This window comes from Camelus bactrianus, chromosome 13 (assembly GCF_048773025.1).
Source record: "Camelus bactrianus isolate YW-2024 breed Bactrian camel chromosome 13, ASM4877302v1, whole genome shotgun sequence".
NCBI lineage: Eukaryota > Metazoa > Chordata > Mammalia > Artiodactyla > Camelidae > Camelus > Camelus bactrianus.
In genome coordinates this window covers 64132433-64147055 of record NC_133551.1, presented here as the reverse complement: position 1 = coordinate 64147055, position 14623 = coordinate 64132433, and the positions used below count along the sequence as shown (strand labels likewise).

The 14623-nt window shown below is 41.1% G+C and overlaps 1 protein-coding gene across 5 annotated transcripts in view; it reads left to right on the top strand.

The window, feature by feature from the left end:
- ZBTB40 (zinc finger and BTB domain containing 40) overlaps positions 1-14623 on the top strand; it is a 69471-nt gene that overhangs the window by 36509 nt on the left and 18339 nt on the right. For all 5 annotated transcript variants that reach the window (XR_012511404.1, XR_006725675.2, XM_010957400.3 and 2 more), the window contains 6 exons: positions 5935-6127; positions 6749-6891; positions 10519-10714; positions 12414-12550; positions 12963-13164; positions 13532-13665. Coding sequence is in view for 3 of the 5 variants with exons in the window: in XM_010957400.3 (XP_010955702.1) it covers positions 5935-6127; positions 6749-6891; positions 10519-10714; positions 12414-12550; positions 12963-13164; positions 13532-13665 (1005 nt within the window). In the remaining 2 variants the exon portion in view is untranslated. The remainder of the gene's footprint in view (positions 1-5934; positions 6128-6748; positions 6892-10518; positions 10715-12413; positions 12551-12962; positions 13165-13531; positions 13666-14623) is intronic.

The window sequence follows — 14623 nt, the reverse complement described above, 5'->3', positions numbered from 1 at the left end:
ATAGGCTTATGTTATTTCTTCCTCGGTTTTAGAGGTCATTGTAAGAGCTCTACAAATCACTTGATGGCTGTATTTAAAACTGATTGTTTTATTCCATAATATATCGTTCAGCTACAGAAAGAAAAAGGGAAAAAATACCTTGAGAATATAAGATTAAATTAAATAAAATACAGAGTTGGGGAGGTACTGCTTTGTACTTAGTTCTTGTCCTTCTCTCTCACTTTCTTTTAGACAGCTTTATTGAGGTATGATTGACATACAGAAAACTGTGCCTGTTTAAAGTTGTACAGTTCGATAAATTGTGAAACCTGAAATCAGCACCACAATCAAGATAGTGAACATATCCCTCACCCCTTAAATTTTCCTTACATTCCTTTGTAATCCCTCCATCCTCCCCTTTCCACTCGCCCTTCCCCAGGTAGCACTGGTCTGCTTTCTCTGTGTATAGATTAATGTGCATTTTCTAGAGTGTGATATGAATGGAATCATATAGTCTGTATTCTTTTTGGCCTGGCTTCTTGCATTCAGCATAACTGTTTTGAGGGTTATCCATGTTGTTGCATGTTCATTACTTTTAATTGCTGAGCAGGGTTCCATTGTACGGATATATCATTTATTTATCCAGCTCTACCATTCACTAGCATTGTGACCTGCAGAAGCTTAATCTCTGTAATGCTTAATTTTCTAATTTGTAAAATTTGGAAATGTTATCACCTATATCACAGGGTCATTGTGAAATTAATTAAGATTTATGTAAAACTTATACTAAAATGCCAGGCACATAGAAGGAGCCCAGTAGGCGATGACTGCTATCGTTTGCCTACACATTAACTCAGGACTTTCAGACTTAGCCTTGAAACCCTTTTTTGCATGATGCCTTATAAATATTCGAGAGCATGATCACTTACTCTGACACAAGAAGGTTTGTTGTTTCTCTTAATGTTAAACATGTTAGTGTTTAAGCTTAATTTGCAAATCATGCTTTCAAATAGGTACCATGACACTTAGAAGTAGCTTCCTGCACGGCAGGATTGGTGTCTCCTACAAAACCATCAGTCTCCAGAACAACAGTTCAGTGTACATAAAAATGATCTGGTGCCATCATTAAAATGCACATCTCCAGACAGCATTTCCCAAGAGTCTGATTCTTCGGTTGTGACCTGGGAATCTCCATCTTTAACAACTTCCCCATGGACTGCTGTTGTGGTGTCTCTAGACTATACTTTGAGAAGCATTGCTGGAAAAGTTAATGGCTTACAAAATTCTTAATGTATGATGGCAGATGTCACGATGTCTATGCTGACAGCTCTCAATGTTTTAAGGAGCTGCTAAATACCCATTTTTCCCAAGCATTACTCTTTGCTTTCCTTTTGATTCAGCAAATATTTACTGAGCAACTGGTTTGTGCCAGGCATTGAGCTGATTGCTAGGAAAATAAACATAAATAAGACTGGCTCCCTATCCTTATGGAATGTCTTGAGAGGAAAGAAATCCTGCCACACGTGTAATTTGGGGGAAAGTATGCACAGAAGTCACCCGATTGCAGGAATCCCCAAAAGACTTCAGTGCTGAATGTATTTAAAAACTGTTCACTTGGAACATCATTCTGCATTTCAGCTACAATTGTAAAGGTTGTTTGGGGATTTTGTCTGTTGTTATTGCTGTTCTGTTTACATATTTTTAGCTCCCAGAGAGCTTTGAATTTTTTTGTTGCTGTTGGTTGTTATTTGGTTAATTATCATAATATTAAAAAGACAGCTCAACATTAAAAATAACCTACACTTAGATGTGTAATTTTGAAGCCTATTAAGGCTTGTGAGTGATGTTCTGATTGAGATGGACCAGCCTGTTCCTTTTCTGAAAAACAGACATGAGATATGCAGCTGGCCGGGATTGAGTTTAGGGAGGACACCATGAACCAGTGTCCTGATTATTTTATTTCCTGAGATGAATGATGAAAGGTGGCAAAGCCATTCCCTGAGCAGTGATTGCAGCAACATGAGAAGAGGCTGGGCTGCTTGAATTGTGTGAAACCAAAGCCAAAACTGATTAAGGAGAAATCTCTTGGGTGCTGGGGTGGGAGAGTGTCTTCCGCCTGTCTTTATCTCAGTGTGATATCCCTTACCCATTAGAAAAATCAGGTACTGACCTAAGAGGCTTTGTGACTGAGCTGAGTAAAACTTATACTTAAAGGCAGACTTACACTTCTTTTCAGCTTTTGTGCTAGAACTTTTAATTGTCTGTTCTCTTTATTCCTAGCCATGTCCCAGCTTTTAATTAATTGTGTATATAGCAAAGTGAGTCTTTGACTAGAATAAGGAGATAACTTTTTCTGCTATTGATTTCCTTGCTGTTTGATCCACTTTCTACCTAAAGTTCTAGAAAGACTCCCAAAGCTGAAGACCTGGTAGCATCTTTTTTTCCCCTTCAACTTTGTTTCAAAGGCAAACAAAATTGAAGGCTCTTACTGAATCTGATATTTTCAACTGTGCCATTGCTTCGGAGGTTTGTCAAGAAGTGCGGGTCTGTTTTGTGGACTGTGTTCACTGACAGTATAGGGTAATCTTGAGAAGTGAGTTGATAGGATTCACTTGTCAGGTCTATGAGAGATGAAATAAATTGTTGGTTTTTCAGATCCCCTCTCTGCTAATTACTAAGTCCAAGATATGCAGCTGTAGCTAGAAGAGCTAGTGGTTGTATGGGAAGGGAATTTCATTCAGTTAAATGAACATTTATTAAGCACCTATTGTATACCAGTCTCTACACTAATCACTGAGACCAGGAGGAATCGTACAGATTTTTTAGATTGTCTATGTTGAACAGAGATTGAACCCAGTGTTCAGTGTGACGTTGATTCCAGTAAGTCCAATACAATCCAGTGAAATGGATTTGGTTACACTAAAAGTAACTGGAACTGGATGAAGGGGGTGCCAGCTCAGTGTTTGATGGAATAAGTGGAATAAGCTCAGTGTTTGATCCGGGTACTCTGCTCACTAGCCATGCAACCTTGGGCGAGTTACTTCACCTCTCTGACTCTCCTTCAAGTAGTCATAGTAATGCCTCCAAGGTCTGATATGGAGAGTAAAGTAGATGGCACGTATACACAGTATCTAGGATGGTGTGGAGCTGCTGTGGTGTCATTCTTGCCATTGTCTGGTCCTCGACATTCAGGGAAGGCATGAGCAAACAAGAACACAATGTAATCTAGACAAATCCGAAGGCAGTAAGCAAACAAACAGTTGGGAAAATAAGTAAATTCAATTAGAAGACTGAGTGTAAAGGAAAGATTAAATGGTTTTTCACATATAATGGAAAGAAAACTGTCCCATCTTTAAATATATTGACCTGTATTTAATTCATAGATAAGAGTTCTTTGAGTCCTTGTGTGACCATGATTTGATATGAATTTATTAAAGTACCTTTAACTCTAAGAGTTAAAAGAGTTTCAAATTATGGTTAAAGCACAGAACTCTGTTTTGGTCCATTTCTTAGAGTTCTGTTACGTGATAGCAATCAGTGAATTCCAGGCTGTTGCAATATGTGACACTCTTCTGTTTAGGCAGATAACACTGTTTCAGAAAAGGGCTCACTCCAGTGTAGAGCCCCAGGCATCTTAGGGGACTGACAGAGTAACAGTTACAGTGCTGGCTCTGGTGCAGGTCCCCAGTAGGTTCTGAAAGAAAGAGCAGAGAGCAGGGCTGTCCAGGCAGCCGACTGCTCCCTCCTGGCCCTTTCATCAGCCCACCCCTGCTTCTCTTCCCAGATGGTCACCCTGGTGGCACTGCTGAGCAGTGAAGTTAACAAATGTTTTAATTTCACTGCTGAGCAGTTCTGCAGAGGAGGAGACAGCAGAGGGGATAATGAGAAGTGCATCAGATGCCGCCACTGATGAAAGCTTCTCTTCCCCACTGGCTCAAATGATAATGCCAGACAAATGGGAAACTGAGAGAGGTGGTTGTGGGATACTCGGAGAGCTTCGGGTGAACAAAAACTGGCCTAAGAATGAGATAGCTGTATGCTGTATCGACTAAGATCCACAGAAGGAAGGAAGGAGGGAAAGGAAAAATAAAGGGGAAGAACCAGGTTTAAAACTTAGGGCATTAGCAATAGTGGGTCTTTATGAATGAACTATTGCTGTGTTAAGCAAATTACCCTTAAAATTTAGCGACTTAAAAGAACAAACATTTATGACCTCGTAGTTTCTATGGGTCAGAAATTCAGGCATAGCTTCGCTGAGTCCCTGGCTTAGGGTCCCTCACAGGGCTGCAGTCAGGGTGTCAGCCTGGCTGCAGACATGTCAAGGCTCAGCTGCGGAGTGTCTCTTTCTAAGCTCACTCACTGACTGTTGGCCGGGGACGTGAGTTCCTTGCCACGTGGACCTCTCTGGAGGGCACCTCACAACATGGCAGCTTGCATCCCCCAGAGCAAAGACACTCAGAGAGCTCACACGTAGGCAAGATGGAAATCTCAGTAACCTAGCCTAACTGGTGGTTCCCATTACTTTTGCCATATAGGAGCAAGGCATTAGGTTCAGCCCAACGGCATGGAAACCTGGAGGCAGGCATGCTGGGAAGCAGCCACTATGGAGGCTGCCTACCTCAGGTCCCTACAGCTGTCAGGGAAAAGGCATTCTAAAGAGATTTTAGGCCAACTAAGGAGAGTATGAAAGGTTGAATAAATGTGGCCAAAAGGAAATAAGCATTCAACTGAAATCTTTATCTCATTTGTTTATTACTTTAAAAATAGAGACAAGATGAATTATTTTATGTTCATAAAAGTTATTTATTCCAGTAAAATCTTAATGTGGATTATTAAATTGTGTTTTACTATGTTTACTTTGGGAGATGACCAAAAAACATAGAAACTTTTTTGTTTTCAGTTTAACTTAGCTTTAGCAGTCCTCTCTGATCAGAAAACAAGCTAGAGCAAATTCAAGAAACAAAGTCTAACTCATTATAATCCTCTGTATTTGGGAAGAGCGTAGAAGATAAAATCTCTCTAAACAACAATTGTAAACATGTAATTACTGTCAGAATTTATAATAGCTGTCTAGGTGAACTTCGCCAGTGTACATATTCATGAGATCCTTTTGTGTTGTATATGTGACTGTGTGTGCATGTTTGTGTGTGTCTAGAAAACCTGAACTTTTTGCTCTCTAAATACTCCCATGAGAAAACAGTTTTCTTTTATAGTATCAACACTACAAAACATCAAAAGTAGGTGGTAGATTTGCCAAGTAGGGATATAAAGACTATACATAAGACATTCCACTTGAAATTAAGTTTTGATTCCCAGATTTTTTTCGAATACATTCGTTACCGCTGAAATAGAAATATTAATTCTGCCTTCCAGTTGGCCTTCCTCCCATTTGTGAGAGAGATGCTCTGTCAGACCAAAGAAAGGAATGCTAATTTTGCTTATTTTACCCCATGGAGTTGTTGATATTTTAGTGCTCTAGGTTTCAAAGAGTCAAGATGGTGAGTTTGGTTTTAGGCATGTGGTGCTGAGACCCTTGGAGGATAAGGCGTATCTAACAGAAACTGTGGCTCTGGAGTTCAGGATTAGAGAGCTAGTTTTCAGGGTTATCTTCATAGAGGTGATGGTTAAAGCTGTACATGTGAGAGCTTTTCAAAAGGGAGCATATATAAAGTGGAGGGGGGAATAGTTGAAACCAGAGCTGCTTTTGGTTATGGATTTGGAAGAAGAACCAGTGAGGAAGGCAGAAGAAGAGTCATTAGAAAGGCAAGTTCTGGTCTAAAATGCTTCAGTGTTAAGAAGTCAGAGAATTGTGGTGCAGAGGCAACAGGAATATCAAATGCCATGGAAAGGTCAAGTAGGCGGGGACTGAATTGTTGAGGGCCTCCTTGCAAATCCAAGGAGCACGGGGTTCCTGTGGCTGGCTGATCTCTCTTTCTGGGCACTTGTGTTTCACAGACCCTAATGGGATGTCTTGAGGGGGAAGAAGGACAATCAGCATTCCAGAGAATCCTGGATAAAGTAAGAAATGAGAGCCTGGATGTTCAGACTGTTGTGTCCCTGTTGAGGCTGTACCAAGATTCTAATCCTGCAGTAAAGTCAGCCCTGCAAGACAGAAAGCCCGCAGACGCAGAAGCAGCACAGCCAAAAGGTAGGAGAAACCTTATCCACCTGAGGGGCTGAGTTTTATTCTGGGAAGATGCTGTAAAGTTTGCTCCAGTGATGCATTTCTTCAGTGGCTTAGCTATTGTTAAGTGATTTTCGCATAAATCCTACCTGTAGTTTCAGAGGCTGCATGTTAAATATATACAAACTAATAAGAGTCTTCATTTCTTCTACCCACTAGTTAACTAATCTGACACCTTGAAGTTGGAGAATACCATCAGTGTGTTCTCCTGCCCTTCAAAAAGCCACACATCCAAATCAATGTTTTGAGTGCCCAGGGTGAACTGGTTTGCTGACAGCACTTAAAGACTGAAGTTTTCTCTCATTTGGGTTCGGTACAAAGCAGTGGCCTTGCCAACCAGAAGTTAACCTCTGGCTGGCTCTACAGCTTTGTGCTTCGACAGATAAATGAAACATTTTTTCTTTCATAGAGTTTAAACAGAATAATAAAGTATTTTCCTCTCCAAAAAGAGATTCTGCATTCTAGTGCTCAGAACAGACTGGGAATCACTTTACTATTCTGTTAGATCTCTCCTGACAAACCATGCTGTCATTTCCTTCAAATTGACTAGCTTCTCTTGTTCCTCTCTAACTCTTTCTCCCCCAGGGAGCACAGAGGAGGGAAAGACCTTGTCTGTTCTGTTACTAGAACACAAAGAGGACCTGATCCAGTGCGTAACACAGCTGAGACCTATCATGGAGTTCCTGGAAACAGCCAAGGAGGAATACCTGACTGGCACTGAGAAAAGGGTAACTGTGTCAAGTGTCTCTTCCTCCCTTCTGAATTCATATAGCACTTTTTTTTAAACCTCTTTTGTGGCCCAGAGCACTTTTAATCTTGCAGGGTTTTTCACAGACTACATAGTAAGCACCTGCAATTTCAGGTTCTTGCTTCATGCCTCTGTGTGTCCATCCCCTGCAGCAGCTTGCTGAGCACCCTGCACATGGTAGTCAGACATTAAAGCTTTAGATGCGTGGATGGATGGAAGGCTATTCCTGCTCTGACTCAATGAGATTTTAATATAAAACATTTGCCCCAAGAATTAAAGTATTTAGGCACATTTGTAACTGTTTTCACATTTTTTCCCTCTTAACAGAAATGATACACTGTTCATCTTTAAAAAATTGGGAAAACAAGTAGAAAGAGAAAAACCGGAATCTCCCACCATCTCACCACTCACAGCTGATCACTGCTAACATTTTGGAGCATGTGCTCTCACTTTTTCTCATTTGAGTCATCCTGGGATGGGGTTATCATTAGTTTTATAACTTTATTTTTTAATTTAGTACATGTGAATACATTTCCACACCTACAATACAGATTTTGGTAGCTATATTGTCTTCTGTCTAATGGATATACTAAAATTCATTAATTCTTTATTCTTGGGCATTTTTTCCTAAGTTTTTGCTATTCCAATATTTTGCTGTTATAAATGATGTTGCAGGGAGCATTTTGCACACAAATTTCTGCATACTTCTCAGATTATTTCTTCAGAATAATTTCTAAGAAGTGAGATTTTGGAATAGAGAGTATAAATTTTTTCAAGTGTTTGAGATATATTGCCAAATTGCCCTTCAGGAAGGTTGTACTGATTTACTCTGCCACCAGCCAGCTGCTAAAATCCTCATAAAACTGCTAGCATGACTTCTCAAGTCAACTAGATAACTGTATTTGTTGGTGTTATTGATTTCAACTTTGTGCTAAAAATATTTTTATATCTGGAAGGAAGAAATAGGGACAGAGAACTTTTGTGGCATCGAACTGTGGGAAGTGACTTCAATGTTCAGGAGAGAAAACGTTTGGAAACCGCTGGTGTGATGGCTAAGCACTAGGTGGATAGTGAGGGCCGGACCCTAGATTTCCTTCTTCTCAATGATCTTATATTGCTACTTTTTCATATAACATGGGAATAGCCTTTAATCTCAAAATTATATTTTGCAGATTATGTTTTTAAAAGTTTACCTTCCTTGAACTTCTTAGAGAAAGATAATATACGCACAGAATAAAATTAAAGCCCTGTTTTCTCCTTAGTCTTCAAATTAAGTGGAAACTTAGGCACTCAGTTTAAGTAAGTTGCTTATAGCTCTAGAAGTACCTAATTCCTTATTTAGTGATTCCCTTCAATTACTCATTCAAACTTTTTCCTTATTAGCTAGATTGAATCTGTCCTTTGAACTGTTTCATTATCTTGCTAAAACAGCATTTATAGGTAGAGCCAAACTCAGCCTTATTCTCTGCAGCAAGACAGACCACACTGTCATTTTCTTCTGTCACTTTCAGTTTACTTGACAGAAAGGGCTGAAGCAGAAAGAACTTAAATTAGTTATAAGTCACAAAAACACTTCTTAAGATTGGGGATCCACCAGAGCTTCATTAAGCTACTCTTTCTCACGAAAATTGAAGCAAAATAATAAAGCAGGAGTGTAGAGGTGAATGTTGATCAAATAGTCACAGTGTTTTGACATCATGTGGAACGTGCTCCCAGGCCATTGGGAACTTTTTCTCTTATGGAGTGTTGCTAATGCTAGCTAGGTACCCTGACCCTTGTGTATACACACTGTGGGTTCTGTAAGAAGTGGTAAATAGGAATTTCTCTGCTTCAGGACTGGGAGCAGATACAAAAATAGTAATTGCTATAGCTGCCATTAATTTATTGTTTATTGTGTGCCAAGCACTGTGCTCAGGACCTTTTAAGCATTACCAAATTCTACCCTCACAGCAACTTTATGAAGTCATGGATATTATCGTGATTTTAAAGATGAAGAAACAGAAGCTTAAGAAGGGTAAGCAGCTCACCCAAAGGCACAGCTGCTTGGTATCAGCACTGGAATTCAGAGTTCTAAACAAAGCACATTTTCTTAACCACTGTGCATCCGGCTTCCTAATAATATCAGTAACCATTGTCACTTATTAACAATCACATACGTCCTGGGAGTTACACTTGGCTCTATAAACAGCAACCTCATTTTAGAGAATCCTCAGAACAACTGTGCAAGAGTTGATATTGTTACCTTCTTTTCAAAGAATTTAATAACTTTCCCAAGGTTATACAGGCCATAGATTTTAGAACTGGGATTCAAACTAGGCCTGCGTGGCTTTAAAGCCCATGCTCACTGTCTGGCTGCCTCATTTTGTATCAGATGATGGTTTAGGAAATAAGAGATAGCACAGAAATCAGTATGGTTTTTAGACACAAGCTCTTGAGTTTTAAATTATGATTCATTTAGTAGAAATCTAATACATATTATACTTTAGACAAAGAGAATGGCTGTGCTCTGCACTGACGACGAATATGACAAGTTAATTTGTAATATACATATTCCTTCCATATTTATGTAGTATAGATATTCCTTCCCCATATATAAAACCAATTTTGTTTTGTGGCTCAATTTATTATTTTTAAATGGGAGTTAATTTGATAATGGTGTCCTCTGGCATGCTACCATGACTGATCTGCTTGACTCTTTCTCCTGAGAACTGGCATCTTCCCAAAGGAAAGCTCAAAATTCAGTTACTGTGAATCTATAGATTACATGTATTGAAGTAATCCCCTCCCTTATCCATAAGAGCCAAGTTATGCATAGTAAATTACAATTCATTAAGAAATAGTTTGATTATAATAGGAAAATATCTATAAAGTAACTGTCATGTGTTTTATTTTCAACCTTTTGCTAGAGGCCTGTGCCCTCTTGACTCAGAAAGCCCTCTAGCACAGCAAGGAAGAACAAGGGAGTAGAACTCTGGGAAGATGACTAGAGCTGGTACATGTGGCCACTGGGAGGGAGAAGGATAGATAATACAGAGTCTGCAGGAAAAAATAATCCAGAAATGCACTTTAAATCTATTATTTTGGAGGCCACAGACAAGCGTATGAAGTATCTGGGTATTCAAATTGCTATGTAAATAAAGTAAAAGAAAGTAAAATAATAGAATTGCTTTGAACTTGCAACCTCTACCACTGTCATGTACTTTACCGAACGAACAAAGATTGAAAAACATTGTAACTGTGTTTATTAATTGCCAGGCTGTTTCTCAATCTTCTTGTCTGAACAAACTCAATCTAAAGAACCAGGTTAGATGTAAGCTACTCACTGTGTCATACTGGCCAGCCTAAGAATATTTTCACAAAATGCAAAATGTTGGAGGCAACCTGCAATTGAGAAGGGAAGATTTTCATAGAGCTGTTTGGAGAATGTTTTGGATTTTTATTGAAACAGAATAAGGAAAAGACTATGACAAAAGTGGCACTAGAGACCAGCAGAAGAGGACCTGGAGGCAGGCGTCTTGTAATGCTGTCTTGCTGGGTTTCCAGTGGTGCGTCAGATACATTTAGAATTGCCAGTAACTGGTGTCGGGTTGATTGCTTGCCACTGCAGGTGATTCTGAATTGCTGTGAGGGCGGAACAACACCCAAGGAGACAATAGAAAACTTGTTGTACAGAATGTCTGAAGAGAAGACCCTGAGTGCTGAGAGTTTGGTAAAACTCCTTCAGGCAGTGAAGATGACATTCCCAAACTTGGGCCTTCTGCTGGAGAATTTGCAGAAATTAGCCACTTTGCCGAGCACCACAGGTATTAGTTAATTATTGACTCTCTGGACTGGAACTACCCCTCCAAAAAATTGCAGCTTGAAACACCCTCTGGTTCCTTGCTGGGGAGATAAGACAGTGTTAAGAAAAGCCATTACGAAAGAGAAACTAGCTCACAAATCAGTGAGGCTCAGTGTTTCTGGAGTTAAGTTCTGAAACCTGAGAACTGCTCTTCTCCATTAAGCTCCCTCACAGTGTTCCCATGGTTCAGGGTTTATTAATGTGTGGCTTTCCCACGCTGTCCCATGTCACCTGCCCATGGAGTGGACGGAAGCTCACACCTTGATGTCCCCATTCCCACTTGAGTGCTGTGGTTCCAGCACCAGCATTCCCCGAATTAACTGCCCCTCGTGTCAATCCAGTCTGCGGAAATGAGCCCGTGTCCCACTTCTTAGAAAAACAGCCCAACTCCAGCCAACCCTCTCCCATCTCGGTGCATTGGAGACTCAGGTGGTTTTCAGAAAAAGGGTATTTGGGAAATGAGAGAACTTATTTACTGGCTTATAAAAATAATGTATACTTACACAACCTTGAACAATCTGAAAAATAAAGAAGAAAACAACCTCAAATCCCACCACTTGATTATTTCAATATTAATACGTTGATGTATGGTATCTATCACATTATTTTTACAATGTTGAGACACTACCATGTTTTATAATTTCCCCCATTCAACAGTGTGACATAAACATTCTCCACATTTCAGAATACTCCCTAGCATTCTATTTTTTAAGGCCATGCAGTTTTCCATCATAAGGACACGTATGCTGTATCACTCTTACCCTCGTCCGGGGCACATGTGGCATGACGCTTAAGACTGTCGTGACTATCAGGATTTGCACCCTGACTCCTTTGGTAGCTGTGTGACCTGGACTAAGTGACTTAACCCTTCTGAACTTCATTCTCTCCTCTGTGAGACAGGGATAAGAATGATACCTATCACATTCATTTTTATGGCTACTGTGAGATAATATATGTAAATATTTAGCACAGTGCTCTGCACATAGTAAGCACTCACTCAGTGAACATTAGCTGTTATCTTCATCATCACAATCACAAATTATACACAGGCAAATATCTTTGTACACAGATTTTTTTTTTAACCTTTAGATCATTTCTTAAGGCTAGATTCCCAGAAGTGAAGTTACTGGGCCAAAGAGGAGAATAAATTTTTAAATATCTGCAGAGCTAAGGGGAATGCCTGATAGTTTTGACTTAACTTTCAAATAAATATGACCTTTTAAAAGATCGGCTCAGAGGGCATATAAACAGAAGAGCAGTAGGTCAGCAGTCCTGACTCATGCCTGCCTGTATTTTGGATCGCCACATGCATCCTTTACCTCAGGCCTGACGGATAATATCCCTTGAATCTGTACATCTGAATCTCTTACAAGTGCAGCCTTCTAATTACCCCCCTGTTGAGCAATCACTAGCTTCTACCACCGGGCACTAACTTTCAAAGTGGTAGTGGTTTTGTGACCCTGAAGCGCTGAGTGATTAAGTGTAGACCAAAGGAGATGTGAACACATGTGTGTGAGGCCCCAAGCCAGGAGCTGCACTTGCTCTCCAGAGGAGACAGCGCTCTCCTGCCTTCATTTGTAACTCCTCTCGTTTTCTGTAGGAGAAGCCCTTAAGGAGGTTTTGCTGTATCAAACATTATTGTTTTGCTAATATCCTTACAGTCCAAGCAAGCCCTGATGATTATGGGATTGAGCTGTTGAGACGGTATCATGAAAACCTCTCTGAGATTTTCACAGACAACCAGATGTTACTAAAAATGATCCCACACGTGAAGAGTTTAGCCCCTGGAGAAAGAGAGGTAAGAGAGAGGGAGGGAGGGAGGGTGGGTAAAATGAAAGAAGGAAAAGAGATGAACACATATTTAAAAAATATATGTTTATGTTTTATGTAAACATACGCCGAAACCAGCCATGTTGAGAAATGTTAAGGAATCAGCAGCGGAGGAGAAATAGGTGATCTAACTTCTAAGGCAGAGTGACAAGTAGGATTAGTTGTTATCTCCGCAGTGGTAAGGAAACACATTCAAAAGGAGGCACGAAGAACTTTGCCTTTGTCATGTATGAAAATCTCTTCGGTTGAAAGAGGTGAAGGATGTTGAAAAACTCCTCCCCAGATACATTCACTAAAATCCAGTGCTCAGACTTGCAGCTCAGCAACTGGGCCAGTGACTAGAAAGTCCCTTACTTGTATGTTTGTGCTGCGTCTTAAAGGTCATGGAGAAGCTCGTGAAACGTGACTCTGGTTCGGGTGGTTTCAGTGCTCTGATGTCAGCAGCTCTAGAAAAGCAGGCTCTCTCTGCAACAGCCATTTGGCAACTGCTGCTGGTGGCTCAGGAGACAAAGACCTGCCCATTGAACCTGCTCCTGGAGGAAATACGAAGGGAGCCTGGCGCCGACGCTTTCTTCCGGGCAGGTAGGCTCCCTGACCTCTGTGGTGGCTTTGCCCCCACCGGAGATTATCGTCAGTCTTCCCAGAAAACAGAGGGAGCTTTCTTACGGTGGCCTTCCACATCCCGACCATTAGAAGTAAGGACTGGCGATTTTGTTCAGGGACATGAGGTTTGTAAACCTTTTAAAGTAAAATATGCAGCAGTCATTCTAAGCTTACGTTAGCAATTATACTCCAGTTACAGCACTCCTTGCCACTTTCCTCACTGCAGCCCCAGGTGGCAGATAGATGAGGTATATTCTCAGTATGAAGAACTGAGTTGAGAAAAAGCGAAAGGAAAAAAATGGCGCTCTTAGTTTCACTAATGACTTTTCAATCCCTCCTTTTTCAGTGGCCACACCAGAAAGTGCTGCCTTTGAAACCATCCTGAGGCATCACAGACTGATCCTAGAGGCCGCCCAGCGAAGGGCTGAGCTCAGGTGCTTGACCTCAGAGGAGGAGCAGCTGGCAGAGACAGTGAAAGAGGTGTGGTGGGAATAAAGATGCAGCGTTTGGGGGAGTTTGATGACGCTGATGCCTGGAACTGTCTTCACTCCTGAGGGAGGAGCCAGCTTCCGCGGGGCGGCTGCTGTGGGCCAAGCCCTGGGCTAGGTGATGCTTTGTGATACTTCAGCTCTTTTAATCCTCCCAGCTTTAAGTGGCCTGTGATATCGTCCACAGTTTACTGATAAGGGCGCTCAGGCATCAAGGGGTTCAGCAACATACCTAGGACGCGCCAGCTAGACGGGGAAGCAGCCAGGATTTGAACTCGGGTTTATGTGACTCAAACCCAGATTTACTGCATTTGTCTCAACCTAGGAAACTCAGAGGGAACCGTGACACTGCCCTCTCCCATGTTCTAAGAAGCAACTTTTTCCAGAGGAAGAAAAGTAAAATTGGTCTTATTACATGCTCTGTTCTGACTTCCAGAAAGAGCCAGAATAAACATAGAAAGAACAAAGCCTTTGCCCATATGGGGTAGCAAATTGTGCCAATTCACTTTCTGTAAGGCTTCTCACAGTGTGGCCAGCATCCCAGAAAAACCAGGTGGGGACTGGGGGGGGGGGGGGATTCACGAATTCATCCCAGGATTATGTGCATCTTGAGTGGGAAAGAATCATAAAGGAACATAAAATTAAACTAAGTTCACCTGTCGTGCTTCTTGATCCAAGTAGACACGGATGGTGTATGGAAGGTCTGGTTTCTAACTCGATCCACAGGTGACAGCCCAGCCTTGGTCTGACTCTCAGATGGGAGGACGATGGTGCACTCTTCTGGGGGCTTCAGAGGAGAGATTAATCTGCTAGACTCTCTCCAGCGTGCCTCGTACTTCAGAGATGGGGCTTCAGCAGTTGATCAGTTTTAGCCTCACTAATTAGTCTCATGCCTGCCTCCAGGGACATCGGGTTTATTTAGATAGACTTGAAAAGAGCAGAAATAAAAT